The sequence below is a fragment of the Oryctolagus cuniculus genome, chromosome 15 (assembly GCF_964237555.1).
Source record: "Oryctolagus cuniculus chromosome 15, mOryCun1.1, whole genome shotgun sequence".
Taxonomy (NCBI): Eukaryota; Metazoa; Chordata; class Mammalia; order Lagomorpha; family Leporidae; genus Oryctolagus; species Oryctolagus cuniculus.
In genome coordinates this window covers 70,753,721-70,781,605 of record NC_091446.1, presented here as the reverse complement: position 1 = coordinate 70,781,605, position 27,885 = coordinate 70,753,721, and the positions used below count along the sequence as shown (strand labels likewise).

The 27,885-nt window shown below is 50.2% G+C and overlaps 1 protein-coding gene and 1 long non-coding RNA gene across 2 annotated transcripts in view; both read left to right on the top strand.

Annotated features, from left to right (window-relative positions):
• Positions 1 to 13,427, top strand: part of LOC138845397 (uncharacterized) — a 28,118-nt gene extending 14,691 nt beyond the window's left edge. The window contains exon 2 of the long non-coding RNA XR_011382475.1: positions 7,690 to 13,427. This is a non-coding gene — a long non-coding RNA (uncharacterized lncRNA). The remainder of the gene's footprint in view (positions 1 to 7,689) is intronic.
• The window catches only part of LOC103352281 (transmembrane protein 254), an 80,093-nt gene that overhangs the window by 36,859 nt on the left and 15,349 nt on the right, over positions 1 to 27,885 (top strand). Inside the window, exon 4 of the mRNA XM_070057924.1 lies at positions 24,298 to 24,401. Within this exon, the coding sequence (XP_069914025.1) occupies positions 24,298 to 24,401 (104 nt within the window). The remainder of the gene's footprint in view (positions 1 to 24,297; positions 24,402 to 27,885) is intronic.

Genomic DNA, 27,885 nt, shown 5'->3' with positions numbered 1-27,885 from the left:
GTGCTGACTCTGGTGTTAAATTGTTTTTTTTAATTAAAGGCATACTGGTCATTTCTATTAATTCTCACTAATTGTCAGTTTTCTTCTTTTGTGCATTGGGATTTTTTCTTATTGATTTGTACATGCTCCTTACATATTAAGTGAAGTAAAATGGATTGTGTGTTTCTTGAGACCTTTTTTGAAGGTAAAGCTTTAATTGAGCTCCTATTTTGCTATCAGAGGGATCTTAAATCCTGAGATCCTATATCTTTTAACTAGTGTAGCCATTCCCACGAGCGTCTCAGGTTCCACTGGGGAAGCTGTCAGGGTCCAGCACCATCCAGGTCCCCAGGGACCAAAATCAGGCTTCTGCTTTTGTTTTGGGTGAAAGAGGATGATGCAGTGGCCTGTGGTGAGGATTGTGGTATTTCTTACAAAAATGGGTATAGTGAGGAGTAAACTACTCAAAGACACTTTGGTGAATATCTATATGTATGTATATGTATATATATACAGATCCACCAAAATCCATACACACACACACACACACAGGCAGCATCCTGCAGTGTTTTTTGTTTGTTTTGTTTTGTTTGTTTGTTTGTTTTGACAGGCAGAGTTAGAGAGGAAGAGAGACAGAGAGAAAGGTCTTCCCTCTGCTAGTTCAGCCTCCAAATGGCTGCTACAGCCAGCACGCTGCGCCGATCCGAAGCCAGGAACCAGGCGCTTCCTCCCGGTCTCCCATGCGGGTGCAGGGCCCAAGCACTTGGGCCATCCTCCACTGCACTCCCGGGCCACAGCAGAGAGCTGGCCTGGAAGAGGAGCAACTGAGACAGAACCCGGCGCCCCAAGCGGGACTAGAACCCGGTGTGTTGGCGCCGCAGGCAGAGGATTAGCCTAGTGAGCCGTGGCGCAATCCTGTGGTTTTTGAAGTGTTTTACTACATTGTAACTCACTGTAACTCGTTCAGTGGATTAAGATGAATGTTTAGGGCAGGTGTCTGGCCTAGCTGCTCAGATGCCTGTGTCCCATACCAGAGGGGCTGGGTTCTGTTCCCGATTCCAGCTTCCTCTAATGCACACCCTGGGAGGCAGCAGGGGATGGCTCAAGAAATTGGGTCCCTGCCATTCAGGTGAGAGGCCTCGATTGAGTTCCTGGCTCCTGGTTTCAGCCTGGTCCAGCCCTGACCATCGCTGGCCAAGAGTAAACCAGCTTGCTCTCTCGCTCTCTCACTCCCTCACTAAGTACCCTAGGTTTCCTGTATGTTCAGAGTGCAAACTGCCTCAGCAGCCCCGGCCACCAGCTGATCTGCCCCTGCATTGACGGAAGGGAAACTAATGCAGGTAACCGAGGCAGACTCTTCGTCAGGGCAGCTTTCTCGTGCCCTGAGTAAAATCGGCACAGCAGACACTCACTGTGCTGGAGTGACATCCATAAGCGCTCAGAGCAGTCTGCAAGGCTCGTAGCAGGTCTAGAAAGTGACACAAGGGAGGGACCCCTTCCCTCCCCCAGAAAACGCAACACAAATGCTCCTCCGCGTCCCAGCTCGCCCGTGGGAGGCTTAAGCCTCCTCCTCCAGCTTCAGCCAGGACAGCTGTCTGTAGATTGGAGTTTGTCATGCAATCATTTGAATATGCTTCAAAATGACACTGATGGTTTGGATCAAATCACAAGTGTTTATGCAGACAGTGGATGTGGTGAGTGCTATTATCCTATGACATCAAATGCGGTCAACGGGAAGTAGGCCCCAGGTGGCCAGAGCTGCTGGCCAGCGCAGGGCGTGACTGGTGATGCCGAGGTCTCCCGGCACCTTTCAGATCGCACCCAGCACACAGAAATCTTTTACGTTGCGGGCATATTCTTACTGGCCGGGTCCCAGACACAAAAGATCTCCCCCTAAGACCTGGAAGCAGGAGGGGAGCCGCAGAGGACAGGACCCAGGGCCACGTCTCAAACTGGGGCAGCCAGCCCGGCGCCTCCCCCCGACCCCGGCCCCTGGGCTCCGCCCTGCAGTCTTCCCTCACCAGCGCCCAGTGCTGCTCCTCCACCCGTGGCCACTGTCCAGGGTGTACATCAGGAGCCAGGGCAGAAACAACCCAGCACCAGGGAGGTCCGGGGTGGGGAGGGGAGGCTGGGGAGCCTCAGGCTTAGCTGCTCAGGGTCCGTCCTAGTAATCCTTCCGCCGCTGCCATTCCTCTTGTTTCCTGACAGCCTCGTGTGTGTGTGCACGCATGTGCACGGGGAAGGCCCCCAGTTACAGTCTTGCTGGAATTTCTGGTCCAAGAAGCAACCTCTCCTTTCCTTTCTCCGTCTCTGTCCTGGGAGCTCCTCCCTGAGGCTTCTCAGCAGGCTCCGGAAGCCCAGGGAGCCTCCTGGGGGAGCCACAGCTGGGAGGGGGCGCCACGCGGCCACCCCCACGCTGAGACAGCAGAGGCTGAGAGAGGAGAGGACAGCTGCTCCCCACCCCGCAGTGAGAGGCTGTGTAATGCCTCCCAGCCAGTGCTGGGGGGGCCCCCCGGGGAAGGGGAGGTGGCTGGGGAAGGGGCTGCTGGCAGGCTGGCAAGTTAGGGCCCTGTTCCAAGCCTTCTCTCTCAGATGACCTCCTGGGGCCTGGCTGAGCTCATCGGCAGTTGCACCTGGGTGCTCAGCGCGCAGTTCTGTGCAGATGTGAGGGGTTCAGCTGTGCCTCGGCCCGGCCTTTTCCCTGGAGGAATTTGGCGGCCAAGTTAGAGCTCATCGCAGACACACAGAGCACAGGGTGTTTTCAGCCGAAGAAGAGGAATGAATTCACATTGTGGGAGACTGCCAAAGCCAGCTGATCCCCACTTGACCGGCAGGGTTGCTAAGCCGGGGACAGGGTATGAGCGGGAGGGCTATGGGGGCTTGGGCGGACAGGTGTGGCTCCAGGGAACAAATGAGTGAGAGGCTCTTGGGCACAGCTGCAGAGGTGTGTACATACCCGGACTCACACCAAGGAGGCCCCTCCTCCCCCCAGCTGCCCACCCTGTGGGTGAGAACAGCTCTTCCCGCTCCTTGGAAGTCTCCCCTACAGGCTGCGCACCCCAGCTCCAAATGAGACAAATGAGTCACAGCATGGCTTCCCTTCACCACGGCCACCTCCAGACCTGCCCCAGTGGGGTCTCTCACACCTCCTCCTCCCCCCTAGTTCTGAGCATTTTATGTGGGTGCACTCCGCCCATGAGTGTGTTTTTGCCAACAATCCCATCAGACAATTGGCTTTTAGAATGGAACATTCCAGACCATACAAGGAGCCTTCAAAAAGGTCATGGAAAATGTGTATTAAAAAAAAAAACCTGGCCGGCACCGCGGCTCACTAGGCTAATTCTCCGCCTTGAGGTGCCGGCACACCAGGTTCTAGTCCCGGTCAGGGCGCCGGATTCTGTCTCGGTTGCCCCTCTTCCAGGCCAGCTCTCTGCTGTGGCCCGGGAGTGCAGTGGAGGATGGCCCAAGTCCTTGGGCCCTGCACCCCATGGGAGACCAGGAGAAGCAACTGGCTCCTGCCTTTGGATCAGCGCGGTGCGCCGGCCGTGGCAGCCACTGGGGGGTGAACCAACAGCAAAGGAAGACCTTTCTCTCTGTCTCTCTCTCTCACTGTCCACTCTGTCAAAAAAAATTAAAAAAAAAAAAAACCTGCAGAATTCAAAATTTTTTGCACGCAAATAAATTTATCTTTTCATTTCCATTTTCCACGAACTTTGTGAAGTACCCTCGTGCACGCAAAAACAGAATGGTCGGACCATCCATCCTCACGCTCTCATCACACAGCTTCAACAACAGGCAACTCTCGGCCAATCTCATTGACCTTTTACACCCACCCACGCCTCTCTCCCAGCCCCATCCCAGGCCTGCATTATCCCCAAGTAAATCCAAGACATCATAGCATTTCTTCCATAAATATTTCAATATGGGTCTCTAAAAGACTCACTTTAACAAAATAACCAAAGAGCCATTATTACATACTCTTCCCTCCCCAAATTCCACAATAATACTGTCGTCTTTTGACCTGGCTTCTCTCTCTTTTTAGAAATTTATGTTTATTAATTTTGGGCCAGATCTCCCATCTGCTGGTCACTCCCCAAATGCCCACAACAGCCAGGACGAGGCTGAGCCGAAACTGGGAGCCAGGAATCCTGTCCGGGTCTCCCACGTGGGTGGCAGGGACCCAACTGCTTGAGCCATCCATCGACTTTTGCCTCCCAGTGTCCGCATCAGCAGGAGACTGGAACTGAGGGTGGAGCCAGGACTTGAAGCCTAGCACCAGTGTCATATGGGATGGCGCTATCCTAAGTGTTCCAAGCATTGCACCAAATGCCAGGCCCACCACACTGGTGTCTTTCGAAGAGGCTTTTATCTTTTTAAATTTTTATTTATTTGAGAAGTAGACAGATGGTGGCTGAGGGCAGGGACTCAATCCTGGTGGCCCACATGGGTGGCAGGAATCCAGTGACTGAAGCTATTACTGACACCGCTCCCTGCCCAGGGTCTGCATTAACAGGAAGCCAGAGGCTGGTGCCACGGCTCAATAGGCTAGTCCTCCGCCTGCAGCGCCGGCACACCAGGACCTAGTCCCGATCGGGATGCCGGATTCTGTTCTGGTTGCCCCTCTTCCAGGCCAGCTCTCTGCTATGGTCTGGGAGTGCAGTGGAGGATGGCCCAAGTGCCTGGGCCCTGCACCCCATGGGAGACCAGGAGAAGCACCTGGCTCCTGGCTTCGGATCAGCGCAATGCGCCGGCTGCAGTGTGCTGGCCATGGCGGCCATTGGAGGGTGAAGCAACGGCAAAAGAAGACCTTTCTCTCTGTCTGTCTCTTTCACTGTCCACTCTGCCTGTCAAAAATAAATATATAAATAAATATTAAAAAAAATTAAAAAACAGGAAGCTAGAATTGCGAACAGAGTCAGTTATCAAAACCAAGCACTCCATAATGGGGCACTGGCACCATAACCACTAGGCTTAGCAGTCACTGCTGAAGGCAGCGGAAGATGACCCAAGTGCTTGGGCCCTTGCACCCATGTGGGACACCCAGAAGAAGATTCTGGCTCCTGGCTTTGGTCTGGCCTAGTTCTGGCCGTTGCGGCCTTTGAGGAGTGTACCAGCTGAGGGAATCTCTCTCTCTCTCTCTCTCTCTCTCTGTATCTGCCTCTCTATGTCTGTAACTCTACCTCTCAAATAAATAAAACTCTTTAAAAAAATAAAATAAAAAATAATTTTGCCCCAGGGGTTAGCAAAGTGTCCTGGCTCCTCCACTTCCCATCCAGCTCCCTGCTAATGGTTTGGGAAAGCAGAGGAAGATGGCCCAAGTCCTTGGGCCCCTGCAGCTGTGTGGCAGACATGGAGGAAGCTCCTGGCTCCTGGCTTCGGGTTGGTGTAGCTCCGGCCATTGTGAAAATAGAGAGTGAACCAGCAGCTGGAGGACTTCTCTCTCTCTCTCTCTCTCTCTCTCTCTCTCTCTCTCTCTCTCTGCCTCTCCTCTCTCTGTATAACTCTGATTTTGAAATAAATAAATAAGAATCTTAAAAAAAATAAAAGAAACTCATGCCTTTGTCACGTTCCGGCTGGCTGTTGCTTAGCCTTTCTGCATCGGTTTCCTTCCCCATCAAGGGAGATTAGCCTATTCCTTGTAAGACCTTTAAGAGGATTAAATGAACTACTCCACTGAATGCCCCAGCATAGGGCCAAGCAAAGAAATGTGAGCTTCCCTTCTCCCCCTGTAATGTGTTAGGGAAAACCCTTTTGATTAGGCCTGAGTGTTTGCCCACTTTTCATGTGGTGAAGTTTAATTAAATATTGAAGATATTTAACACTCTGCGTAGGCATCATTTAGTCAATGAACACCTGTTAGCTATCTGAAAAGGGCTCTAGAGGGCCCTAAATATCAGTAATTTACCAACTATTTGGGGTCATTTACTATTTGCTTGTTCTTAGGGAGGGAGCCAGCTGGGGCCTTGGGGAGGAACCAGGAGGGTTGGGTGACACAGGGAGGCAGTTGGGGGCTCAGGAAAGCTGCTCACTTGCCAGCCGATGGAATGGACATGGTGCTGCAGAAGAGAGAACCAACCCCCTGGAAGGAAGATCCCATCTCCGGGTTTTCCGTCACAAGCTATCCAGATGCGCTGGATCGGTTACAATTCCAACGCCCACCCCTGCCATCAGGACAAGCCCTGGTCCCAGCTCCACCTGGATCCCCCTTCTCACCCTGGGGGCCCTCTCTGCCATCCTGTCCATCTCGACCAGGAAGGCTGTCTTCCACTGGGCCACACATGACCAGGGTGCAGGCGTTGCTCACTGTCCTCTGGGAGTAGGTCCTCATCTCTTCTTCCAGGCATCCCCGGGGCTGGGCACGCAGGAACAGTGGGGTCAGGAGGAGGAGCAGCATGGCCTGGGGAGAAGAACAGAGAGGAAAGGACATGATTTCGGCTCTAGGACACGGTATAGGGCATGGCCCAGCTCCTGAAGGTCAGAAGCAGCCACTCCTTACCCCTCCCACTTCCTGCTATGGAGCTCAAAGCAGCCAGATGCTCAAAGTGGTTTGGAGACAAGACGGGCACACGGTCCAGCCTCGGAGAGCACTGGGACTCTCACTGAAGAGTTAAAATTGTATATGTACAGGTGTCAAAAGTTAAGCTTAAGCTTACAGGTTTAAACCTTCCTAGTGCAGCTGTAAAAATAAAACAGTAAAGTAGCACCTTGACAGTAGGGACTCCATTTTGGAGCACTTGAGACTGCATTCTGGGAAAGCAACCCCCCCACCGTGAGACTCTGGTCCGAAACTATGATCTCAAATAGTCGGACAATAGCAGTGCACTACATCACCCTTGGCAACACACAAAAACCCCCTAGCATGATTGCTCAAGCTTAAAAGTAGAAAGGTTGCACCTGGGTTACCTGGGCTAATAATGAAGATGTGATTTGTCTATGTCTTAAGATCATAATTGTGGATTGTAAGACTTTAGCAACCCCTTAACAACCGTGTATTCTCTTCCCCTTCCCGGTTTTGCGGTTTTTGCCTTTATAAACCCTAACCTTTGGTTATTCGGGGCTGCTCTGCTCATGATGATCAGACAGCCCCAGCATGCTGGATAATCAATAAAGCTTCCCCTTGCTGTTTGCATAAGAGATGTCTCTTGGTGACGTTTTTCGGGTGGTCGACTCTAACATCACGTGGGTTGACCACAATGTCCTCGTTCTCACGGCCCCCATGCCATCCTCCATTCTGCCTTTTCTTGGGCACTGCCATTGAAACAGTGGCCAGCATGGACGGTCCTCACTGAGGCTGTGTGTTCCATCCCCAAGGACCCAATGAGTGCTCCCTCCAGGCAGGACTTTTGCCTTCTTGGACTCCTTCACCTTCTCTGTAACAGGAGGTGGTTGGCTCAGCTCAGACAGGCAACCTTCTACTCCCTCACTGACTTGCTGCCTTGAGTGGGTTAGCAATGGCAACTCACAGTGTTGTTGGAAAATGAATGGGGGAGGGGGGTGGGGTGGGAGGGAAGGGCACTGTGGCATAGCGGGTAAAGTCTCTGGCTGCAGTGCTGACATCTCACATGGCAGCCGGTTCAAGTCTCAGATACTCCACTTCCGACCCAGCTCTCTGCTGTGGCCTGGAAAAGCAGATGAAGATGGCCCAAGTCCATGGAAAGTCCAAAGAAAGGTGGTTTTAAAAAATATTTATTCTCTTTTTTTGAAAAGCAGAGTTACAACAGAGGCAGAGACAGAGGAAGAAGTCTTCCATCCACTGGCTAACTCTCCAAATGGCAGCAATCACCGGTGCTGGGCCAGGCTGAAGCCAAGAGCCAGGAGCTTCTTCCAGGTCTCCCACAAGGATGCAGGGGCCATCCTCTGCTGTTTTCTCAGGCGTATTAGGAGGGAGCGGGATCAGAAGTGGAGCAGCTGGGACTCGAACCCAGGGTCCACTCTGGCGCACGGCTCAGGTGGGGTGGCCTTGAGGATGGGTGGCAGTGGCCAAGTCTTCTCAGGAACCACTTTCCACTGGAGGACCAGGAGCTGAGCCCTGAGGTGGCCCCACAGGCGTCCATGCCCTATGCTTCGATGGGGCTCAGTGTGACTTTGGGACATTGTAGGAAGGGCATGCAAAGAGGAAGATGTGCCCCCCACCCCCACCCAGACTCTCCTGTGGGTCTGGATCACACAGTCTGTGTTGAGGAAAGCATCAGCATGTCTGTGGCTGCTGTGAATCTACTGTGGTGGCGATTGGACAACCAGGCTCACCAAGCTAAGGGGGACCTCGGTGGAGACGGAGCACTTAAAAATACCTTCGAAATGTCCTCTAGGAGTTGATTTTGACCACATCTCACCTGAGTCAATGAATAATGCATTTCTAAGGTACACTATGTCACCTGAAAATTCTGCAGTACAACCACCGGCCAGCAGAGGTCGCAGAGGAACATGCAAAGACCTTAAAGGGGAGGCACAGAGCTGAGCAGAAACTGCCCCAATCCCCCAGCAGGTCAACACCGCAGCTGCCCTGACACCTGTCACCCTGCTGTTCCTGATTCTGGCTCCCTGCTGGAAGTATTGCACTGTGCCGCACTGCACAGTGGGCCCCTTGGAGCCTCCACACACCAGACAGAGTGAAGGTCTGTAGTAGCCAGACACAAAGTCCCAGTTCCCACCAGAAACAATGCTTGGGCTTTTCTCTGCACAGTTTCAGATGCAAGGTGCTAGAGCCAGAGACTGGGTGCCCGCTGCCACATGCGGTCACTGGGTGGTGCCTGACAACCAAGTGACCAGGACTGGACATGACACACTTGCATACTTCCGGTCCCCAGTCCTGCTTTGAAAGAGGTCGCAGGAAATGACTGGCTGGCTTTCCAGGGTTCTGGGCGTAGGGAGCAACTGTGTATTGAGAAGGCCCCAAACTACAGGACAAATATGGCCGCATGCCCACCCCTCTAGCTTGGAGTGGACACTTCTCATCAAGTCCTAGAGCAGCTCCCCTGCCCCTCCATATATCAGACAATAGGGGTCCATTTGCCTGGGGAGTCAACAAATGATCGGTCTCCCACGGCAGTTCAAAGGAGAGCTTTATTGTGCCAAAGAGACTGGGAAAGTACAGCTCCCAAAAACTACTGCCTCTGTGAGAAGCCATTTTTGAGGGATTGTAGAGTGAGGGCGTGGCTGGGATAGAGGAAAAAGAGAAGCAAGAGGGCCCTACCTGCTCAAGCAACCCACAGCAGCACGCATCGTGTGTTCAAAACCCAACTGCTGCTGGGCTCTTGCAGCTCTCCTTGCTGTGAGGCCCAATCCCTGGGGGTACAGCATGAAAGATCACCCTTCTTGGAATATTCTTGGGAAAACAAGCCAAGAGAATAAATTGTTAGATGCTGTGCCCCTGCCCATGCCCATGCCTGTTGTCTAAATCCTACTGTCTGAGTTACAGAATTTTTTTAAAGCTGTATTTATTTGAAAGGCAGAATGACAGAGAGACAGACAGGCAGACAGAGTCTTCCATCCACTGGTTCACTCCCCCAAAAGGCCGCAACAGCTGGAGCTATACCAGGAGGAGGAGCTTCTTTCGGGTCTCACACATAGGTGTAGGGGCCCAAGGACTTGGACCATCTTCCACGACTCTCCCAGGTGCATTAGCTGGGAGCTAGATCAGAAGTGGAACAGTTGAGACTTGAACTGGCAACCATATAGGATGGCGGCTTTACCCGCTGCACCAGAGCACCAGCACCTGTAGAGATCTTTTTTTTTAATATTTATTTTTTATTTGAAAGTCAGAGTTTCACAGAGAGAGAGAGAGAGAGAGAGAGAGAGAGAGAGGACTTCCATCTGGTGGTTCACTCCCCAGTTGGCTGCAATGGCCTGAACTGTGCTGATCCACAGCTGGGAGGCAGGAGTTTCTTCTGGGTCTGCCACACAGGTGCAGGGGCCCAAGGACAAGGGCCATCTTCTGCTTTCCCAGGCCATAGCAGAGAGCTGGATTGGAAGCAGAGCACCAGGTTTCATACCGATGCCCATATGGGATGCCGGTGCTCAGGCCAGAGTGTTAACCCGCTGTGCCACAGTGCCGGCCTGGGAAGTAATGTTTTTTCACAGTTCCCTACTGGGAGGCAGCAACATACACTGCTCAAGACCAGGGACCGCACCCATGGTGAAATTTAAAGGACTCCATGCAATCTGGGTTTTTCTCCAAACTTTTCTTCCAAGGGACAAATAGCTGGCAATAAAACACCAAGATTAGAAGATGCTAGTCTAAAACTTGAAAATAACACATTTTCCATACACAAATACTCTAGGAATGAAAGCCCTAATGGTACTTCAGATGATTTATAGCAGTAAATTTAAAACCCTAGATGAAATGGACTTAGTATTAGCAAACATAATCACAAATTTTACTCAAGGAGAAATGATAGTTTTCTAATCACCTATAATGAGACCAGCAGGCAAAATCTCCCTATAATGAATCTATCAGAGCCGTCATTGTAAAATCCAAACCTTTAATGAAGGGCTAAGTGCAGTGTTGTACAAAATTATAGAAAATAGTAAGAAAGGTAGCATAACTAACTCCTATAATCCTAGTTTAACATGACACAACCCCCTACAATAACTACCAGTACAAAATGTCCTTCAAGAATATAAATGCCAGCCGGCGCCGTGGCTCAATAGGCTAATCCTCCACCTTGCGGCGCCGGCACACCGGGTTCTAGTCCCGGTTGGGGCGCCGGATTCTGTCCCGGTTGCCCCTCTTCCAGGCCAGCTCTCTGCTATGGCCAGGGAGTGCAGTGGAGGATGGCCCAGGTGCTTGGGCCCTGCACCCCATGGGAGACCAGGAAAAGCACCTGGATCCTGGCTCCTGCCATCGGATCAGCGCGGTGCGCCGGCTGCAGCGGCGGCCATTGGAGGGTGAACCAACGGCAAAAGGAAGACCTTTCTCTCTCTGTCTCTCTCTCTCACTGTCCACTCTGCCTGTAAAAAAAAAAAAAAAAAAAAAAAAAAAAAAAAAAAAAAAGAATATAAATGCCAACATGATAGAAAATACGTCCACAACCCTAACCAGCCACACACACAAAGGATGTACACTATGAGCTAGTTCCTTTCTTTCAAGAACCTTCGACTCCCAGGTACACAATTGTAGTATGACAGCCATCTGCTGACTCAAAAGCCCAACGCCATTTCCTGCAGCCACATTTCTAGTCCCAGAAGTTGGCACCGGTGTGTTCCTCTTTCAAAATGTCCTGGATTTCAGAACTGGGCATCTCGGGCACCACCTTGCTGCGTATCTTGCTCGTGAGATTCTGTTGGAGAACCGAGTACCCGCAGAGCTGTGCTCAACACCTGCAAGAACATGAGCTCTCCATCACCTTGACGATCTCCAGGCTGCTGCTGGGACAGAGGAAAAGGCACCCTGTTCTCTGCGCTGTTGTGATTCTGCTGCATTGGAAACTGGTCCTGGGAGGGCAGCTCCTGCCAGTAATCCGGAGGCTGCTGGGGCTGCTGAGGGTGCGTTCCCCAGCCATTCTGCTGCCATTCTTCACATAGTGGGTAACGAAAAGAGCTCTTCTGCTCCTGCAGCTGTTGCATCGCTCCCTGAGCACTGGGAACACCGGGTAGCAGGGAAGGCCAATCAGGCTGCATGACCCTCATCTCTGACCTGGAACTCCCAAAATACGGTGCAGATGAAAAAGGATGAATAAACTTGCTCCTGGAACGCCACGGGGAAAAGATCCACCTCCTACGTTCCCTTGATTCTCCAGAGCATAGCTCGGTGCCTCTTGAGCACCTCGAACCCCAGAATCCCAGGAGCCGTAGAGCGGGCTGGAAACCTCCCATGTGGGTGGAGTGGAGCAGACAGCTCCGCCCAGCACAGATGCCTGGGCAGTGTTGGGAGACCACTCCTGGGCACGTGGAGCGTTGTAGACAGCTCCGCCCAGCACAGCTTCCTGGGCAGCATTGGGAGACCACTCCTGGGCACGTGGAGTGGGGTAGACAGCTCTGTCCAGCACAGCCACCTGGCCAGCGTTGGGAGACCACTCCTGGGCTTGTGGAGTGGTGTAGACAGCTCCGCCCAGCACAGCCACCTGGGCAGTGTTGGGAGACCACACCTGGGCACATGGAGCGGTGTAGACAGCTCCACCCAGCACAGCTGCCTGGGCAAAGTTGGGAGACCACACCTGGGCACGTGGAGTGGCGTAGACAGCTCCACCCAGCACAGCTGCCTGGGTAGTGTTGGGAAACCGCTCCTGGGAATTCTGCAGGCTTACACCTAGGGGACCTTGGACAGGGAGTGCATATGGCATCCTGGCTTCAAGCACTTTGCGTCTCTTCTTGGCTGCTAGTCTGGCTCTTTTATTTTGGAACCAGTTCTAAAAAAGAAATGAAACAGAAATTACTTTCGAGTCTATATATTCGCCAATGTAGGAGAATTTTGTAGTTCATCTTAGGATCAGCGTCATCACTGATTTCCTTCGTGACCTTGAGTAAGACATGCAAAATGCAAGCACGCTTTCCAGGGGCTTCCTGTGTTATTATATTTATAATACGAGAATGCATTTATAGTAAATATGATATGTAAATGTATATATAAATATACGTTTATAATAATTAAAATCTTAATTGTGCACAATTCTGGATTCCCATCTGACTTCAAAGGAGGCACGGGCCCTTATGTATGAGCAAATCCCTACTTTTCCAAATCTTCTAGCAACCTATTTGCACCCTCTGCATTTAGACCTGAAGTAGCTGTTCTCAAAATATGTTCCCTTAGCTTGCTTATTTTACTCCAACTGCTTTTCCAGAATGAATTCCTAATTCAACGTATTCTAAATCGTATTCTAAATGTCATTTTCTTCAAAGGCCATACCCAAAACAAACAAGCATCTGCCATAACTTAGCAGTATTACTTTATACCTTACCCTAAGTGTGTCATGGAATCTCTACTCTACATTTTCTCCTTTGTAAAATGAGAGTAATTGGGGCCAGTGCTGTGACATAGGAGGTAAAACCGCCACCTGCAGAGCCGGCATTCCATATGGACACCAGTTCAAGTCCTGGCTGCTCCACTTCTGATCCACCTCTCAACTATGGCCTGGGAAAGCAGTGGAAGATGGCCCAAGTGCTTGGGCCCCTGAACCCACATGAGAGACCCAGAAGAAGCTCCTGGCTGCTGACTTCGAATCAACATAGCTCCGGCCATTGAGGCCAGGTGGGGAGTGAACCAGCAGATGGGAGACCTTGCTCTCTCTCTCTGCCTCTCCTTCTCTCTCTCTGTGTAACTCTGATTTTCAAATCAATAAATCTGTTTCAAAAATAACACATAACATGCTTTAATATAGTCACATCCACAATGACATGAAGAATGGGAACAAATTTCAACGCTGTCTTATGTGATGAAATGCTGTTATACTTCTTCATAATTAGTTGCTTTTTTATTATTGTCCACAAATACATATTCATTTAAATACCTACGTAGTTTATGTACCTCGATTGTGTAAAACGAACAATGGAGTTTTTTGGCCAGTTCCTCCTTGGTCGTATAGTCGGGATAAGGACTCTCTGCAAATGATTGATTCAGTATGTGCAGTTCCTCAGGTGTAAATTGATGGCGTGCTTTTCCTTTTCTTCTTCCATGTTGTGTTTCTATGTTGTCATGACCATCTCCTGAAAAATACAGAGAGAGAAAACATGAGAATATTAGCAAGATCCAGAAAAACAAAAGACCTCTGTGATAGAGTAAAATTTTAGAAAGGTGATACCTTCCCTCTTACCTAGTCATAATAAAATGAATAATGGACTGTGGGCATATCTTTTGAAACTTATGGTGAGAAGATGATAGTATTTAGGTCATAAAGGTAACAGGAGTGAAGAAGGTTTTCTGTAGCAAAAATTGATATACTACAAAGACAGAGATGGTGGGAAAACACTCAGCCCCACTAGTAATTGAGGTAATGCAAATAAACCAGCTGACAACAATCTGGAAAACAATAATTTAAATATATGGGGGCAAAGTGTGAAAGGACTAACACGGATTGACGAGGATAGGTCTGGTACCCCTATTGCTTGTTATCACTGTGTGGGCTTTTTTGCTCAATGGAGTGAAGTCGAAAGTGGGCATACCCTCCACTGTGTCAATCAACTAAATGGCACTTGAAGATTTAACACCAAGTCCACAGGTCATATCCTTCACCCATGTCAGACATGCCAGTGGGAGGAAAGCACCGAAGGTCTAATCCTGTCCTCCGGTATGTGCTCATCTCCTGGATGCTGGAAGGGGAGCAGACCTTATGGACAAACCAACGTTGGCACAGTTCTCTACTGCAGAGGCCACCAGAAGAACTGACACGAGGCAATCCTGCTTTTCTTAAATCAGAATTTAAGTGAAAAAACTTACAAGGACTGCAAACCAAATTAACAACCTTCATATGCCTGCTTCAAAGGGTATAACCTAGCTGCTGGGGGGTTGAGGTGCAGTATGTTAAGTTACCCCTGAGGACATCAGCATCCCACATGAGCAATGATTTGAGTCCATCTGCTCTACCAGTCCAGCCCCCGCTGAAGCCCCTGGGAAAGCAGTGGAAAACTGGCCAAGTGCTTGGGCCCCCACCACCCATGTGGGAGACCCAGATGGAGTTCCATGCTCCTGGCTTCTGCCTGGCCCAGCCCTGGCCATTGCAGCCATTTGGGGAGTGAACCAGCGATGGCAGTTCTCTGTGTGTGTCTCTCTCTGTCACTCTGTCTTTTAAAAAGGTTAATCTGAACATACTATAGACTACCTAAGGCAAAACCGGAGACACTTCATCACAGAAACTGTGACATTCAAAATATAGTGTGGACATCGCTAACGTGCAGGCATGGGGAGAGAGAGAGAGGGAGACAGGGGGAGAGGGAGGGGGAGGGAGAGGGGGAGGGGAGAGAAGAGGGAGAGATAGGGAGATGGGGAGAGAGGGAGAGAGAAAGAGGGAGGGGGGAGAGGGAGAGAGGGAGATAGAAGGGGGGAGAGCGAGAGCAGAGCTGAGGAAAGGGTCAGGGAGTCAGCCACCAAACCTCCAAATACACAAACCCCGAAAGCCCCTTGCTGTTCTCCTCGACTCCCCTTCCTTCAGCTTTCTCTAGCCTCTGCTCCCAGAGCACACCTGCACACCTGCACACCAAGTAGCTACCAGAGCAGGACTGTGGGGGACAGCATGACAGAGAGGTGCCAGTAAGAAGTGCTGGATTGGGCTGGCACTGTGGAGTAGCAGGTAAAGCTGCTGCCTGCAGTGCTGGCATCCCATATGGACACCGGTTCAAGTCCCAGCTGCTCCACTTCTGATCCAGCTCTCTGCCACAGCCTGGGAAAGCAGATGAAGGCCCAAGTCCTTGGGCCCCTGCACCCACATGGGAGATCTGGAAGGAGCTCCTGGCTTCAGGTTGGCACAGCTCTGGTCATTGCAGACAACTGGGGAGTGAACAAGCAGATGGAAGGACCTTCACCCTATTTTCTTTCTCTCCCTCTCTCTCTGTCTGCCTCTCTGTAATTCTGCCTTTTAAAAATAAAATAAACCTTCAAATAAAATTTTAAGAAGTATCTTAAGCATTTGGCAGTGAAATGGAGCTATGTGTATTTTTTAAAAATATTTATTTATTTATTTGAAAGTCAGAGTTACACAGAGAGAGGAGAGGCAGAGAGAGAGAGAGGTCTTCCATCCAATGCTTCACTCCCCAATTGGCTGCAAAGCCTGAGCTGTGCTGATCCGATGCCAGGAGCCCGGAGCTTCTTCCAGGTCTCCCACGTGGGTGCAGGGGCCCAAGGACTTGGGCCATCTTCCACTGCTTTCCCAGGCCATAGCAGAGAGCTGGATTGGACGTGGAGCAGCCGGTTCTCAAAATGGCACCCATATGGGATACTGGTGCTTCAGGGGAGGGCGTTAACCCACTGTGCCACAGCACCAGCCCCCCCAAAATTTTCAAAAAGTGTTATAGTGCCGGGGCCTGAGGCTCACTTGACTAATCCTCCACCTGCAGCGCCGGCACCCCAGGTTCTAGTCCCGGTTGGGGCACCGGATTCTGTCCCCATTGCCCCTCTTCCAGTCCAGCTCTCTGCTGTGGCTCTGGAAGGCAGTGAAGGATGGGCCAAGTGCTTGGGCCCTGCACCTGCATGGGAGACCAGGAGGAAGCACCTGGCTTTGGATTGCAACAGCGCGCCGGCCACAGCGCCCATTTTGGGGGTGAACCAACGGAAAAGGAAGACCATTCTTTCTGTTTCTCTCTCACTGTCTAACTCTGCCTGTCCAGAAAAAAAACTTATACATTCAGGGCTGGTGTTGTTTCATGGCAAGTTAAGCCTCTGCCTCCAGTCCAGCATCCCATATGGTGTCAGCTGAAGTCCCAGTTGCTCCACTTCCCTTCCAGCTCCCTGCTAAAGCCCTGGGAAAGCAGCAGAGGATGACCCAAGTGCTTGGGCCCCTGCACCCATGTGGGAGGCTGGGAAGAAGATCCTGGCTTCGGCCAGGCCCAGCCCTGGCCGTTTGCTGCCATTTGGGGAGTGAACCAGTAGATGGAAGATCCCTCTCTCTATCTCTCTGTAACTATGCCTTCCAAATGAATATAAATAAATGTTTTTAAACATACAGGTTATATGAATAATTGGTGTAAAGCATTTTGTATAAACCCAAATTCAAACAGAGAACACACTGTTGGTTGGAACTCTTTCCTTCAGAACAGGCAAAGAGGGGATAAGAGCTATTTCTGCTCCCAGCAAAACTTCCCTGGGGAGCATCTATCGCTGAGGTGCTCCAGGGTATCTGGTCCCTACCCCCAGCCCGGCCACTCACTAGAACGCCACAGGAAAAGTTCCCAGTATTTCTGACCAGCAATTTGTATACCTAAACACACATTTTAAAAACACACTGGTTGTTGTTTTGTTTTAAATCAAATTTGTTTCTTTAAATAAAATCTCAGCAGTAAAACTGGCAGCTGAGCCCACAATCTTCACCTGGGAGGCCCCTCCCTCCCCTGTGGTCCAGAGCAGCTTCTGGAAGGGCTTCACACCCTAAGGGCACCATTGTTCTGGGGCCTTGGATTTTGCCTCCAGGACAGAGTGAGGAGCTGAGAGGGCTCCCCCTCCACCATGGGCACTTTCCAAGGATTTTCTGAAGACCTCCTAGAGCTGGGAGGCCTCTGAGAGTTGATTGAGATGTCACACTCAAAAGCTGCAAGACAGACTGGTGCTGACCCAGGACTTCTCTCACCCAGTGCTTGTTTAGAGAAAGAAGTCAGGGCCAGAACCCAAGACTTCAGAACTCCAGCATTTATATTATTTTATTTTATTTTTTGACAAGCAGAGTTACTCAGTGAGAGAGAGAGAGAGAGAGAGAGCGAGAAAGGTCTTCCGTCTGTTGCTTCACTACTCAAATGGCCACAACGGCCGGTGCTGCCTGAGAATCTAACTCGGCTCCTATAGAAGAAGTTCTCAGAGAAATGAATATCATGAAACACCTATTCTTGGTTTCAAAGTTTTTTTTTGCCCCAAAACATTTCTGAATTCCACTTTTCCACCGACACTGTGAAGTTCCCTGCTCCAGCATTACATGACCAGTGCTGTTTCCTCCCCCTACCCTTCCCATCTTTCCCCACACCCCCCACGTCTTCATTCTGAAGGGAACCCAAGACACTGTTCTACCTAAACTACTTCCAGGTACATCTTTAAAATGCAGAAAACTTTTTAAGGCAACCCCAAGTTGGGTTAATTTTTAAGCACCTGAGCCTTTGGGAAATCCTACCCCTGCATTCAGCCATTCGGTTGCCAGAGACAGTGACACCTGTAACACTAGAGGCCCCTGGACCACGAGCCTGCACTTCTGAAAGACGAAAGCTCAAACCCCCACAGAACACCAGGACAGAGAGAACCCAGCCTTGCCGAGAAAGCCGCACACAGAAACTCACCATTGGAAGCCATGTCTGGGAGCCCTCCTGAGACAGTCTTCCTGGTTAGTGAAGTGAGGGCTGCTGGCACAGCGTTCATTTAATATAAACCTGAGATGGCCACCCTAGGCACACCTTAGACCCAGCCCTTGCCACACCCTACACACAGCTCCCCTTAGGCACAACTGGCTTTCCAGAATCTCCATTTTTAAATCCTAGCTTCCATTCACTGAACACCCATGGTAACTAATTTTCTCATTTAGCCCTGGCCAGGCCCCAGGTGATCTGCATCACTGACAGCACTGATAACTGAGAGTTTGGAGGCTGGTGAGGCCAGAGACTCACAGCGAATGAGGACGTTAAGAATATAAGACTGCAGGCATTGTGGCAAAGCTTGTTAAGCTGCCACGTAGGATGCCCCCAGCCCATAGCAGAGTGTGGGTTCCAGTCCCAGTTACTCTGCTCCCAATCCGGCTTCACACCAAAGTAGCCAGGGAACCAGCAGGTGATGGCTCAGGTGCATGGGCCCTATAGCCTACACTGGGAGACCTGGATGCATTTCTAGGTTCCTGGCTTCAGCCTGACCCAGCTTTGGCTGTTGTAGACATTTGGGGAGTGAACCAGCAAACAGAAGGTTTCTCTCTCTCTCTTGCTCTCTCTCACTCAGCCTCTCAGGTACACAAAAATAAATGGTTTTCAGAAGTCAGCATAAGGGGCCAGCATTAAGGTATAGTGGGTATGGCAGCATCCCACACGGGTGCTGGCTCATGTCCTGGCTGCTGCACTTCCCATGCAGCTCCCTGCTAATGGCTTGGGAAAGCAGTGGAAGATGGCCCAAGGGCTTGGGACCCTGCCACCCACATGGGAGACTCAGAAGAAGCTCTAGACTCCTGGCTTTGGCCTGGCCCAGCCTTGCCTGTTGCAGCCATCTGGGAAGAAGATCTCTCTCTCTCTCTCTCTCTCTCTCTTTCTCTGTGTAACTATTTCAAATAAAAAGAAATCTTAAAAAAAGTCAATATAAGTCTAACATCATACAGTAATTAAATCATTGAAATAATTCATTTTATTCTCAAAACAGTCACCTCCATAGAATAGTTTGAGAACTGGATGTCTGAAAGGAGACAGCGGCTCAGACAGAACAAACTTAAATTATGTTGGGGAGCCGATGCGTAGCGGGTAAAGCAGTGGGTGAAGCTGCCGCCTGCAGTGCCGGCATCCCATATGGACACTGGTTCATGTCCAGGCTGCTCCACTTCTGACCCAGCTCTCTGCTATGGCCTGGGAAAGCAGTAGAGGATGGCCCAAGTGCTTGGGTCCCTGCACTGCATGGGAGGCTTGGAAGATGCTCCTGGCTCCTGGCTCCTGGCTCCTGGCTTCAGATCAGTGCATCTCCAGCCATTGCGGCCAGTTGGGGAGTGAACCAGAGGATGGAAGATCTCTCTCTTTCTCTTTTTTTCCCCCTTCTTCTCTCTCTGTGAAGCTCTGACTTTCAAATAAATAAATAAATCTTTAAAAAAATTAAGTTGGCCTAGCCTGCTTTCCCTGGCCTTTTTTTTTTAAATTCCTGTTAAGTCAAAGTTCAGTACCTCAGCACCATGCATTTCCATTAGATGGTGCCTTTCCCTCTTCCATTAAACTTGTTTCAAAGAATATTTTGACCAGGTAAATTCACTTGCTTTTATGCTCTCCCCAGCTCCAGGCAGTCACTTCTATTCTCATGCCATTATTTAGACATCACTGGCAAAGGTCAACATACCAGCTCCCACACTGCCCAATCGTAGGGTTCACCTTCTAAATCATCAACCTTTATTGGACAATCTCTCTTTTTCTACCTGAACAACTCAGGAGAGTTTTCATATTTTTCCTGTGGACCTTCGCTTCGCAGGATGTTCACGGAGTAGTGCATTGACCTTGCTTTGTTAAGATTTACAGGCGTTGCTGGGGCATAGTAGGCTGAGCCTCTACCTGCATCACCAGCATCCCAGTTCCAGTCCCAACTGCTCCTCTTCCGATGTGGCTCTGTGCTGTGGCCTGGGAAAGCAGTGGAAGATGACCCAAGTGCTTGGGCCCCAGCACCCACATGGGAGACCAGGAAGAAGCTCCAGGCTCCAGGCTTTGAATTGGCCCAGTTCTTGCTGTTTTGGCCATTTGGAGAGGAAACCAGCAGATGGAAGACTTTTCTCTCTGTCTCTCCCTCTCTCTGTCTGTAACTCTGTCTCTCAAATAAAGAAATAAAACCTTTAAAATTTTATTTATTTATTTATTTGAAAGCCAGAAAGAGAGAGAGAAAGAGATCTTGCCTCTGTTGGTTCACTCCCCAGATGTCCACAACAGCTGGAGCTGGGCCAAGACAATGCCAGGAACCAGGAGCTTCTTCCAGGCCTCCCACATTGGTTGCAGGGGCTCAAGCACTTGGGCCATCTTCCACTGCTTTTCCGAGGGCATTAGCAGGGATTTGGATCAAAAGTGGAGCAGCTAGAACTTAAACCGGTGCTCACATAGCATGGAAACTTTACCTGCTACATCACATGGCTGGCCCCTGTACTGATTTTTTTAAAAATAGCTCTTACACCAGTAAGATCCCAAGGTAATCAGAGACAGACCTCTTAAAGGTCCCATCTGAGGTGCCAACTTTTATTGGAGTATGGGGTGCCAATTATATTACCGTTTGCTTCTTAATGAATTCACAATATTAATGAGCATCATGGGTTCTTGCCTAAGAAATCTGGATTTATACCAAGTACCAGGAGCCAGCCATGTCGAGGAAAATGTCTGCCAGAAAGGAAGGAGCAGGTGGCCCAAAGACGATGTGCAAGCCTGCAATGGTGAAAGAGACAGAGGGCCAAAAAGGGCTGGCCCACCAGGTCCCAGGCCTTTAATCAACTTCCAAAGGGGAGTGGTTAATTACCCTGATAGGCAGGTGGGCACAGGGGTGTGGTCAGGTAGGGGCATACCCATCCTGCTCTGTAGACATCTCATCACAACTCCTGTGGTGCTACTGTACAGCCCTCTACTGCTGCACTACGTGTGAATTTACATGTGGGAGAGGAGAGTTCGAGTCCTGGCTGCTCTGCTTCCAACCCAGCTTCCTGCTAATGTGCCTGGGAGGCAGCAGATGGTCCAAGTACTTGGGTTCCTCTTCTCCACATGGGAAACTCAGATGGAGTCTTCCTGACTGTGGCTTCAGCCTGCTGCTGGCCCCACCCCAGCTGTTGTGAGCATTTGGGGAATGCACCAGAACATGGAATGGTTGTCTCTGTCTCTCTCTCTCCTGCCTCCCATCTCTGTCACTCTGCCTATGGTAACTAAGAGTATCTAAAACGTTATCTATAGAAGTGAAATTGCCACTTTGAGATGCAATGATGGTTTACAGCCCTTGTCTCTACTGTTTGTTGAACTCGTTACTTAGTGTAGGGATAATGAGTATAAAGTAAACTGAAAATAAATCTTTGTAAAAATTAAGATTGGGACTAGGAGAGGGAGGAGGAAGAAGTGGGAGCGTGGGTGGGAAGGATCACTATGCTCCTAAATCTGTATATATGAAATACATGAAATTTGTATACCTTACATAAAATTAAACTCGTTGCTGGAGGTCAGCCTTACCCTGATACTCAAGCCAGACAAGAACACAACAAGAAACGATAGGTGAATATCTCTGATGAACATAGCTGAAAAATTTTAACATACTGCCAAATCAAAACTGACAGCAATCAAAAAGATCCATCATGGTCAAGTGGTCATAGTTCAAGGATGCCTATATGTGGATGCCAGGGCCACAGGTGGTGGCCCAGCCCACTGAACCCAGCGCCGGCCCCTATTTATCGTTCTTTAAAAAAGATTTATGTATTGGAAAGACAGCGTTACAGAGAGCGACGCTTGGAAAGGATGTCCCCTACAGATAGTGACCAGGCCAAGACAGGGCTGGCCGGGCCACCACCTGTGCTTGGCGAGCCCGGGGCCCTCCTCCCTCCCCGTGGGCTGGGCGGAGCTGCCGCCCAGGTCCGCCCCTGCTGGCCCCGCGTCCACCACACTAGTAGCGCAGCTGGCCGCGACACCAAGAACGGAGCTGCAGCGATGGCGATGATGGCAGGCAACGCGGCCTGCTTCCAGAGGGGCAGTCTGTTCTGGTTCGCGGTCCTCACGCTCTCCTTTGGCTACTGCATGGTAGGGGTCTCGGAGTTGGGACAACAGCCTGCAGCCAGCGCTCTGTCATCCAGGCGTCCGCCTCCACTTGGAGGATGGCCGCGCAGGCACAGTTGCTGCTTGGATCCTCCCAGTAGAAAGGAGAGGAGAACACGGAAGGTGGCACAGGCGCAGTCCACTGCCAAGGCTTTTGGCAGGTGTTCCAAGCCCTGCGAAAACAGTTGGCCTGGCTTTCCTCACGTGGGGGCGGGCACGACACCGCACCAGACCACTGAGAGCCATGGTGCTTGCGAACACGAAGGCCGGAAGGGTTGCTACCGCCTACTTCCCTACGGCCAGCCATTGCCCTCGCTGGTCACGGGGCTGGGGCTGGGATACTTTGCGGTGAGGGGCGGGGCGCGGGCGCTGGTGTTTTGGCCCTCCGGGCTGTCGTAGCGCCAGGGGCGCCGTGGGAACGGCGTCGGTGCGCATGCGCACCGTGCGGTTGCCTAGGTTACGAATGCCAGCGGACGCTAAGCCGGGTTTTAGAAGGTTTAGAGTGTTTGAAGCAGGGGGAGTTGCTTGGAAAACGGCGGATAAAGCCAAGGGATGGCTAGGATTTCACTGGTGAGCAAGAACCGGTGTGACAGCAGGAGGACAGCTCTACTGCGGGGAGGAGTGACTTTCGTCTCACTTCCAGGATAAGGAAGGGGAAAGACGCCCGGAAACCGGTTGGGGTAAACCGGTATCATGTAGGAGGAAGGCGAAGCTATTTTGGATCTTTCCCGGGAGATCCTGGAACCTGGACGGGTGTCATTTCCACAGCGGCGTCGCTCTGACCACCTCCGCCCTCCTTTCGCCGTGTGCAGGATGGAGGCATGGGACTCTAGTTTTCCCGAGTGCCCTTTCTGTGCCAGGATCCCGCGACCCTGTTCGAACACACAAGCTGGGAAACTGAAGGTTCGAGTTGGAATTTAGTGGAACTGGCAGATGCCAGCCCCTCTCCACCGCGTGGTTAGGAGGCCGCAGTGATATGTTGTACTTTATTGGAATATTGACTTTAAACAGCATCCTGGGAGAAGTAGTGTTGCCTTTGGTGCAGATCTAAGTGGAGCACTAAACCTTGGAGGGGTTGACAGTGATTCACAGAAAGGCTTGCAACAGAGCCTGAGGAGGAGTTGGTAAGGTCACCACAAAAACCTTACATGAACGAGGAGTTGCTGTTAAACCTTCGCGAGTCTGATTTTCCGAGTGTGTCTGCGTGGTGTGCAAGAGTGGAAGAGCATGATTCTAACTGCGAGATTGAGCCCAAGCCACCGTTTGCAGGACAGAAGCTGGCCAAAGCACGCAGACTCTTACAAGTCTAGGAAATAATGTTTGGGGTGGAATTCATGAAAAATCGGATCCATTCCGGCTGAAAAGCCCATGAGAGTATTTCAGGCATGGAAAGCCAAGACACTCTGGCAAAAAAAAAAAAAAAAAAAGAAACAAAACAGCAACAACAACAACAAACAAAACCTAAATGAAAGATTTCTGTGAGTGAGATCCCAGTGGAAAGAACAGGTCTTCAAAGAAGGAGGTACCTTTCTCTGAAGGGAGGAGAGAACTTCCACTTTGGCTATGACCTTGTCTAAATAAGATAAGAGTCAGTGAACTCAAAAGACTTCCATAGCCTTGGCAACTCATGTCTGGAGCATAGAGAGATTACTGATGCCATAAACAGGAGTGTCACTTTGTAAAGTCAACAACAGGAGTCACTGTGCACTTACTCCTCATGTAGGATCTCTGTCCTTAATGTGCTGTACATTGAGATTTAATGCTATAACAAGTACTCAAACAGTATTTTTCACTTTGTTTCTATGGGGGTGCAAACTGTTGGATTCTTTACTTAATGTATACTAAACTGATCTTCTGTATATAAAGAAAATTGAAAATGAACCTTGATAAGAATGGAAGGGGAGAGGGATCAGGAAAGGGAAGGGTTGCGGGTGGGATGGAAGTCATTGCGGGGGGGAGGGGAGAAGCCAATGTAATCCATAAGCTGTACTTCAGAAATCTATATTCATTAAATAAAAGTTAAAAGAAAAAGAAAAATAGGATCCATTTCACGCGTCCATGGAGCCTGATCATCACCTCGTTTCTTCTGCGTAAGCTTCCATTGGAGCTACTTTTTACAAATAGAGGATGGAGATTCAGGTGCCCTCCTTCAGACCCTCTTTCGCCGGTAGTTAGTTTGGTAGAATCGGTGTTCTTTCCTACCTGCCAGTCTTCAGGTGCCCTAATGGTTTCTCTGTGCCTCTGGTTCTCTTTCAGTGGGCTGTTCTCTGGCCACACAGCATCACTTATGAGAGCCTTGGGCTCCTGGGCTCGTTCACTCAGTCTCTGGTGGACCATCATCACACCCTCCTGCACAACAGGTAAGGAGAGCTGCAGAAATGACACGCTGGTCTCACTGGAGACCTTGAAGGCCTGCAGTTGCCTTTAGGTATTGAAGAGTGGCGCTAGTTCATGTCAGGCAATCTTTCCAGATATCTGTTAGATTTTATCATCAGTCACCCCCTTAAACTAGACTGTTCCCTGCTGCCACTCTAACTGCAGGTGAAACTTCAAGCAGATGCATAGGTAATCCCAGTCACTCTGAGATGTCAGGAAGTCCAGTTGGTAAAGCCATAACCCATAAGCTTTGTTCTAAATCAGATCATCTAGTCTCATCGAGAAGGGGCTGAGGAGCCTGGCTTGGGGAAGAGGGTGCAGTTGGTGCCTTCTCTCTCGTTCTGCTTTTTTCCCTTGTTCCCCAGCAACAGCTGCTTTTGGACCCCTTGGAATGGTGGGAATAGTTAGGGGAAGGTGGGTGTAGTCTTCAGTGGGTGCTGCCTGGGGACCAGGCGTCTGGGAGCTGGGTATGTCGCAGACACAGTGCTGACTGTTTGTCTCTGGGAGGTCCTCAGAGGAATCCTCCTGTGCAGTTCTCTATGGCTGCTGCAGGTGCCTCCTCCAGCCTGCCTCTTGCAGTTCCATCCTTGGCATTTGTGTTTAGGGGAAATCATCCTCTTAGTGAGGTTACCTTTGTGTTGGGCCTCCAGGTCAGATTACCTTTTAACCCTCCCCACCCCCCATATCAAGTGCCCTGCTGCAAGACCTGCAAGGCTCACAGTAAGCAGCCTCCAGTTCTCCCCGTAGGACCTTCTGCAAGTGGGGTCCTCAGGGTATCCCTGTTCCTTTGCTCTCCCTCCGTGCAGGCTGAACCCATCTCTATGCTTTGGAGTGACACAGTCGCCCTTTGCCAGAGGGCAAGGGGATTTCCAGGTGGCTATGTTGAAACTGTTCTCTGGGCTTGAGACTGTGGTAGGAAAGCCCAAGTGTTCTGAGACTCCTTCCCAGTGGCCTCTTGGGCCTCCCTGAGGTCTTAGCCGAGGATGTTTGGCCCAGCCCTGCAGCTTGACAGCTCTTGTGACTGGCATTTGGAGCCTCTAATGAAAACCAAAAGACTGTGTTGTGTTGTACACTTCTTTGAAGGGAGAAGGAGAACAAGCCCAGGGAGGTTGCGTCTCTATTACTGTGTTCCTAAAACCAGTCCTTTAAGGATCTAATGTGTTAGAATGTGCCATAGCTCACTATCAATCAGAATTAATACTCCTTTTGATTTGTGAGATCAATGAAAGAGTAAATAAATTTGAATGCATGAATACATGAAGACATGGTATAAATTTGGAGCTTCCCAAATCCTACTGCCCAGGAATAACTACTTGTAATATTTTGTTGAGTTCCCTTTTGTTTTAATCCATACCTGGTAATTTTCAGTCCAGTCATCATCCTGTAGGAAAGAGTACTTTGTGCTGTTTGTAGATACAGAAATGACCTTGGAGGTGGCAGGAAAGTAACATTTACTAAGCACCTTCCATGTGCCAGTCCCTAAACAGGAGCTCACGGACACAATCAGGCTATAAAATAATCTCTTAAATCCCATGTTTTAAAAATACATACCTTTCTGAATTTCTTTTAACCAGAGATAAGATTGGACTATATGTTTGACTTTATATCTGCTATCATCATACAATTGATGACTATGCCAGTGTTTTGTTTTGCTTTGTTTTGTATTTCATTTTAAAGATTTATTGTATTTATTTGAAAGAGTTGCACAGAGAGAGAAGCAGACACACACACACAGAGAGAGAAGGGTTTTCCATCCTCTGGTTCACTCCCCAGTTGGCTGCAATGGCCAGTACTGCACTGATCCAAAAAAGAACCAGGAGCTTCTTCCGTGTCTCCCATGTGGGTACAGGCCCAAGCACTTGGGCCATCTTCTACTGCTTTCGCAGGCCATAGCAGAGACCTGTATGGGAAGTGGAGCAGCAGGGACACAGCACTGGCCCCGCCATGGTGTTTGTTTTTGTTTTTTTCCACCGTGCCATGTTTTTAAAATAACCTTGAAGGCAGGCACTTGGCCTTGCAGTTAAGATGCTACTTGAGGGACGACACTGTGGTGTAGCAGGTAAAGCCTTCGAGACTTGCAATGCCAGCATCTCATATGGGTGCTGGTTGGAGTCCTGGCTCCTCCACTTCCGATCCAGCTCCCTGCTAATGGTTTGGGAAAGCAGAGGAAGATGGCCCAAGTCCTTGGGCCCCTGCAGCTGTGTGGCAGACATGGAGGAAGCTCCTGGCTCCTGGCTTTGGGTTGGTGTAGCTCCGGCCATTGTGAACATAGAGAGTAAACCAGCAGATGAGGACTCTCTCTCTCTCTCTCTCTCTCTCTCTCTCTCTCTCTCTCTCTGCCTCTCCTCTCTCTGTATAACTCTGATTTTGAAATAAATAAATAAGAATCTTAAAAAAAATAAAAGAAACTCATGCCTTTGTCATGTTCCGGCTGGCTGTTTTTTAGCCTTTCTGCATCAGTTTCCTTCCCCATCAAGGGAGATTAGCCTATTCCTTGTAAGACCTTTAAGAGGATTAAATGAACTACTCCACTGAATGCCCCAGCATAGGGCCAAGCAAAGAAATGTGAGCTTCCCTTCTCCCCCTGTAATGTGTTAGGGAAAACCCTTTTGATTAGGCCTGAGTGTTTGCCCACTTTTCATGTGGTGAAGTTTAATTAAATATTGAAGATATTTAACACTCTGCGTAGGCATCATTTTAGTCAATGAACACCTGTTAGCTATCTGAAAAGGGCTCTAGAGGGCCCTAAATATCAGTAACTTACCAACTATTTGGGGTAATTTACTAACTATTTGCTTGTTCTTGGGGAGGGAGCCAGCTGGGGCCTTGGGGAGGAACCAGGAGGGTTGGGTGATACAGGGAGGCAGCTGGGGGCTCAGGAAAGCCGCTCACTTGCCAGCCGATGGAATGGACATGGTGCTGCAGAAGAGAGAACCAACCCCCTGGAAGGAAGATCCCATCTCCGGGTTTTCCGTCACAAGCTATCCAGATGCGCTGGATCGGTGACAATTCCAACGCCCACCCCGCCCACCAGGACAAGCCCTGGGTCCCAGCTCCACCTGGATCCCCCTTCTCACCCTGGGGGCCCTCTCTGCCATCCTGTCCATCTCGACCAGGAAGGCTGTCTTCCACTGGGCCACACATGACGTGGGTGCAGACGTTGCTCACTGTCCTCTGGGAGTAGGTCCTCATCTCTTCTTCCAGGCATCCCCGGGGCTGGGCACGCAGGAACAGTGAGGTCAGGAGGAGGAGCAGCATGGCCTGGGGAGAAGAACAGAGAGGAAAGGACATGATTTCGGCTCTAGGACATGGTATAGGGCATGGCCCAGCTCCTGAAGGTCAGAAGCAGCCACTCCTTACCCCTGCCCCTTCCTGCTATGGAGCTCAAAGCAGCCAGATGCTCAAAGTGATTTGGAGACAAGATGGGCACACGGTCCAGCCTCGGAGAGCACTGGGACTCTCACATGG